At 45.0% G+C, this 6,000-nt stretch overlaps 1 protein-coding gene across 4 annotated transcripts in view; it reads right to left on the reverse strand.

Moving 5' to 3' along the window:
• Positions 1-559, reverse strand: part of KIAA0930 — a 74,709-nt gene extending 74,150 nt beyond the window's left edge. For all 4 annotated transcript variants that reach the window (XM_080639209.1, XM_080639208.1, XM_080639207.1 and 1 more), the window contains exon 1: positions 131-559. In XM_080639209.1, the coding sequence (XP_080495335.1) occupies positions 131-275 (145 nt within the window). In that variant the 5' untranslated portion in view covers positions 276-559. The remainder of the gene's footprint in view (positions 1-130) is intronic.
• Positions 560-6,000: the final 5,441 nt, after the last annotated feature.

The following is a 6,000-nucleotide window of genomic DNA, read 5'->3' on the forward strand; positions in this document are numbered from 1 at the left end:
GGGCCGGCCTCAGCCCGCAGCCATGAAGGAGCAGAGGGGTCCCCGCTGCTGCTGAGTTCTGCCCGGCCCCGGGGCGCCTAGCCCGGCACCCACACCCAGCCCGGCGGGGAGGCCCCGGCTGCCGACTCACCGAGGCCGCTGATCTCCTGGCGGAGGCCGGCGCGGCTCCTCTCCTCCGCTATCGCCCGGAGCATCTGCTGCAGGGAGCGGTCCAGGTCGCCGTTGGCCTCCTCGTCCCTCGGCCCGGTGCGGCCGCCGCTCCTGGCAGAGGCCATGCTGCCGATGATCTCATGTCAGGCCGCCCCGCGGAGGCAGCCGCGGCACCGGGCGCTGCCGCCCCCACCGCCCGCACGGCTCTCCCGGCAGCGGCGGGCGGAGCCGGGGGCCGCCCGATGGCAACAGCGAGAAGCCCTCCTGGCCCCTCTACCTGCGGGCGGGTGAGGGGCGCGGCGCCTCTGGGCTCGCCCCTCAGAAAGTTACCGGGCACCGCCTGGAGCCCACACAGACACCGCAGTCCTCCCCACAGGCGCTGCCCGGCCGCGCTCCGCCGCTTCCTGCCACAGCAGACACGGGGGCGGTGCTGCCGGCTCCTCGTTCCGCCTCGAGGCGGTTCCGGGGCGGGGCCAGCAGCCGACGGCCCCGCCCCCGTGGCGGGAGCTTCGTTGTCCCCGGGGAGCATTTTCGTGGTAATGAGTGGATATCATAGGGTCACAGACTGGTTAGGGTTGGAAGGGACCTTAGACATCATCCACCTCCAACCCCCGCCAGAAGGTGCCCCCAACACCTTCTTACCCATCTTTGCCTCTCGCCACGTCCTACACATTTGCCCCCAGACTCCTGCCATCGCAGACAGAGCTCTCTGCCTGTTCCACTGACATCAAATCTTCTGAGCTACTGCTTCCTTCTTGTTCGCCTACTCCCTGCCAGCTGTAATCACACGTGTATAACACTACGGGGACAAAACCCAACCTAAGGCATCCTCTTGAAATATCTACCCAGAGCTGGGCCACCTCTTAGCATCAGCACGTTTTCTAGAGAGGTGTAATGTAAATCAGGAATGAGTGATCCCAGGGAAGAATCCAGCTTGTGCTGCAGAGACTGGACCTCAAGCCCTGCTGCTGCCGCTGGTGGTTATCCCCACCAGATACCAAAAACAGCCAAAGCTTCCTCAGCTCATAAATTCAGGATTTGCTAAACCACAGATGGAGAGCAATACAGCTGCCTGCCAGTCCTTCTGTGTGAACAATTTGCTCAACATTTGTTTTGTTCGCAATATCACCTTATACTCTCCTCAGTTCCTAAAATTATTGTTAAGGCTTATGCAGCCTTCTGTTCTCTCTGAAGTCCTATTTGAAACTTAGCGGGCCTTGAAGGAGGTGGTGGGAAGGAGAGAAGGGGACAAAGGGCCCAAGATTTCAGTTGACATGATTTTACAGATGAGCTTTTCGCTACAGCTAAATAAGAAAGAAAAGTTTTCAAATGCTGCACGATTATTGTCCAAAATAGCAAAGATTTAACCCATGTTTCCAGTTTCAGTTTCATGTCAGCTTCTGACACCAATAAACTAACAGACACCTGCTGGATGCTATTTACAATCATACACTGATTTCCCGTTAAAGGGGTATAGACAAGAGCATTTTCTGTGCAAGGCTGAATGGGACACTTCAGAGAAATCTGAAGTTAACCTAGCATTTTTCTAGTAAAATATCTACTTTTTTACAAAGCAATGGCAAGTGTGGATACACAATCACATGAGCTGAGCACCTCTTCCACTGTTCACTCTGATAGTTTTCTTTCTTGGAGAGAATGAAGGTTTGCAGTCACACGCTGGCCCTGTAAAAGCATGCTTTAGAGTTACTTATCCTATGGGCTTACAAAGGCGAGGAGCATCAGAAGACTGTCCTATACTGTTAGTCTCCAAGTTGTCCATGACATTGCCAAGATACGACACTTAAGACAGGAGGAAGGAATCTCTCTGCTGCAAGAGGACATCATCTCATTTGCCTCACATCATGCTGTACTACCCAGGGATTGGCCGTTTTTCCCCAGTAGATTATCTCTTGATCCAAACACCACTATCACATAAGGGGTACAAGGAAATACTTAACACCTGTAGTGCCACCAGCCTGTGGACAACCCTGCAACAGATTCTCCATTGCCTCCAACAGTTCAGCCTCTCTGCTGAACCTTGAACTCTCACCCTAAAGTTCCAGCAACCCTGCTTAAAAAAAAAATAATTAAGCAAACCTGCTGCTGCCCCATCCAGGCCTTTTGGGTAATGAAATGCTATTCCTGTCCCTATTCAGTTCCTAGCCCAACCTTCCACTTTCTCCAGCTTCTACCAAAACAGGCCAATAAATAAAATCCTCAGTTGTTTTCTCTTCATAGGCCTCCCTAGCCAAGCACACCTCCTAGTAGATCACAGCTCTTGTTCAGGAGAGGGGTAAAGTCTGTTTTCTTAAAGGGGGTATTGATTAAGTACCCTTAGGATCAGTTAGGAATCTGAAATGCTAATTGATTTTGGTTCTTAAAGATACCATGGTACTTTTTAACAGAACAAACCCCTCTGTCTAGCCGAACTCTGGTGGAGTTCTGATAGAGAGGAAGGATTGTATTCTATCTTTATTGCTCCTAAAGGTCTTCAGTGACACCTAGAACCATGTTATCACTATAATGGGTACCAGGAGTCCCATCCTACCATGCATGCTCTCACTCAACTCAATTACACACAAAATAATAAATTCTCTATCTTGCAACAGAGTAATGGGTGTTAGGGCCATGGGGTCACTTTGTGGCCTTAATGGCCCTGACCAGCCTCATCTGAGGCCTCCACAAACACGCACAGGCTGGGGACTCTTTAATCTCAGCCCTGAGACTTTCTGACCTATGGTGAAAGCGTGTTGCTGGTCTTTGGTTCTGTCCCAGTTGTGCCTATGTCTGATTATGGATGCTGTTGATCTGGAGCATAACCTGCAGGATGACTTCTCAGCCATGAATTTGTCTGATGACTGTGGAGGTACTTTTTGATGTAGGCTCTGCTTTACCGTGTTCCCTTGCTTAGGTTCTGTAGTGGCCCCAAAGGCCCTCTCAACCTGGGAGTCTCCCCCAGTTCCCTGGCCCCTGGGGAGCTTTCAGCCTGCACAGTACCCTAACAACAGATCCCTGGGCTTTCTCACACAATAATGCACTTCGTGTCCTGGTATAAAAAATGTATATTAATCAACAAGATGATTAGGCCAGATGGGTCAAAAGATAGCCTGAACTCATATTTTTAACTTAGGATGTGTGATCTATACAGCAGAAACCTAAACCAGTACAAAACCTGAAGTTCATTTTAAGCAAGTGACTTAATGTTGAGAAGAATGTCTTTTGAATTAGTCAAGCTTTACTACCTGTACATAAGTTGAGGAAGTTATTTATATAAGGCTATGTTTTCCTTACTATGTTTATTTTGGTAACAGCTAATAGTGACAGTTTGCAGTGCTTGTTAGTAAGACCACGTTGTGTGTGAATATCTAATGAGTTTGTAAGTTAGCAAATATGGGCTTATTTAATGCATTTGAATGTGTATCTAACAGATGAGCCCCCACGACAATGCCTTACAGTACTAATCCTGTCAAAACTTGTGTAGCTACTTATAGCCTGTCAGAGATCATCATTACTTACGTGCTTCAAGCTCTGTATGTGCATAAACTTTTGCAGAAATAGACTTTATAATTCTGAAGCTTTGAAAGTTGTATTCAACCTACTAAAAGCATGCAAAGTAGCTTCATTTTGTAATGTCTTTGTTGATAATAATGAATTCAGATTTATAACAGCTACATGTTGCAAATGAACATTATACCCACTTTGAAGGGCATGAAATGCAGCTTTGTGCTGAAGAGATTAAGCAATTTGCTTAAAAGTACTAATTATATTTTAGTCATAAATTGGGGTATCTCCATCTTCAGCAGCCTGCTGCTTTCTGCTCAAGGCATGCTCATGGGTCAGTGGGCCATCCAGGGAGTTTATATGCAGAAAATTACTTCTGCAATCTCTATTTAATTGCGTCTATAACTGCATCAAGGCATTTGGACTCAGAACACAGCAGGTTTGGACTTCACATTATAAATTGTGTCAAACTGGTCAGCTTGAAAGATAATTCAGAGTTACTTCTGGAACTGTCCAGTGTTCAGTACAGGACTAATTCTGCTGCAAGGATTAAACCTACAATTAAATATTCTGAAAGTTATATCCATATAATGTTGTGAGATTTTTTTCAGCTGAAACTGTCCCTTGTAATTACTCCTCTGAATGCACAGCAGAGTGCTTAAGAACTTGTATTTCTGAAGTTAGAGCTATTCTATCTGTTTAGCTTTCTTTTGTCCTTCCCCCCTTGTGCTACTCTTGTCATGACTGTCGCTACTTTCATCAGTTAATTGCCACAGGATATGCTGAATGGAAGCTGGAGATGCTCAGCCTTGCATTGTAGGAGTAGAAACATATGTCTGAACTTACATGAATCGTTTTCAGTCTAGCCTGATCCCTCTATCCTGCAGCCCAAACTACTGAGTGTTCTGCACCTGAGCCTTTTATCCTAGGCTGCTTCTCTGCTGTTCCTGAGAGTGTAATTATCTTAATACGATTGAGACATGAACTGTAGCCTTTGTGATAACAAGCTCCTGGGTTTTATAAACCACTTGTACAAATCCATGTTTCATTGTTTTCCTTGAGATGTTTCTGGGTATAGTACAAGTACAGCTCACCACTTATGAACCTACCCCAAGCCCTCCATCAGCTCAGTACATCTGAAGTCCACGTAGGAAATAACTATTTTTTTCTATTACATATACTTCCCTATGAGGAAATGGGGCAGCCCCTTGGTAAAGGCAAGCCCCTTGTGGGAAGGAAGCTTCTGCCAATCTAGGTATGGCTTTGTATTCAGGGTACAGGATTTTGATGAAAAAAATGAACTGTCTGGGAAGTTTCCTCAGACAATAGAGGCAATGTGGAGCTTGCGCAGACTAAGTATCTGCTGGGAAGTTTGTCCAAAGCAGTGACAAGCTTAGCATTGCTTTCCACTGCAGTGTTACTTGATGCTAATACATTGCTGAGTTCCTTAAGTTCAAGGAACATAAAGTATTCACCTTATTTATGTCTTTATGCATGTGTGATCTTCGGCCTGTATGTGTGTTGCAGGCTTTGAATGCCCAGGCAGTAATAATAAAGAAAAGTTCACCACCTCTAAGGGACACAGGATTTATGAACTATGAACGTGTAAAAGAGTGCTTGAGTATGACCTATGTCCTCTGAGATGATGAGAGATGTCCGGCTAAAGAGAACTGGGTGGTGAGTGTGCAGTGGTTCAGCAAGATGAGTCAGTGTTGTGAACTGACCTTGTGTGACACCGAGCTGTACCAATCTGGCTGCTTACGGGAGTCTTGCATGTTTGCAGTTCACTTCGGATGATGGTGAAGGCTTGTGCAAGACCTGTTTGTAGCCACAAAGAACAAGTTTCAACCTGCCTTAAAGAAAAAAATTAAATCCTAACAGACAGTAATAGAGAGTATAAAAGAAATTACTTTAGAAAGATTATCAAATAATTCACAATTTATAAAGAATGAAGCGATTAACTTGATTGTTTTGGGAAAAGATGTGTGATAACTTTCCAAAAAGCCCCTGAATTTTCAGCAGTAATTTATAAATAATTACATGGGAATTTGGAAATGAGTATTTAAACTCCTGAATTTTTGTGTAGACTTCTAGAAAAGTGAACACAAAATCAAATTTGAAAATGAGTAACCATTGTATGAATGCAACTAGTAATGATTGAATCTTTTACTTTCAGAAATATCTAACAAAATGGATATTTGAAAAGCTTACAATTTCTGTAATAGAACCATGGTTTTATGTTACTATTTTTAATGTTATGTTGATTATACTAAATTGTGTAATTATGTTAGTATGTCAGTATTTATTTTATTGAACGTTAGTCAGTATTTTAGATAAGAGGCAAAATCA

Source organism: Psittacula echo (assembly GCF_963264785.1).
Source record: "Psittacula echo genome assembly, chromosome: 1".
Taxonomy (NCBI): Eukaryota; Metazoa; Chordata; class Aves; order Psittaciformes; family Psittacidae; genus Psittacula; species Psittacula echo.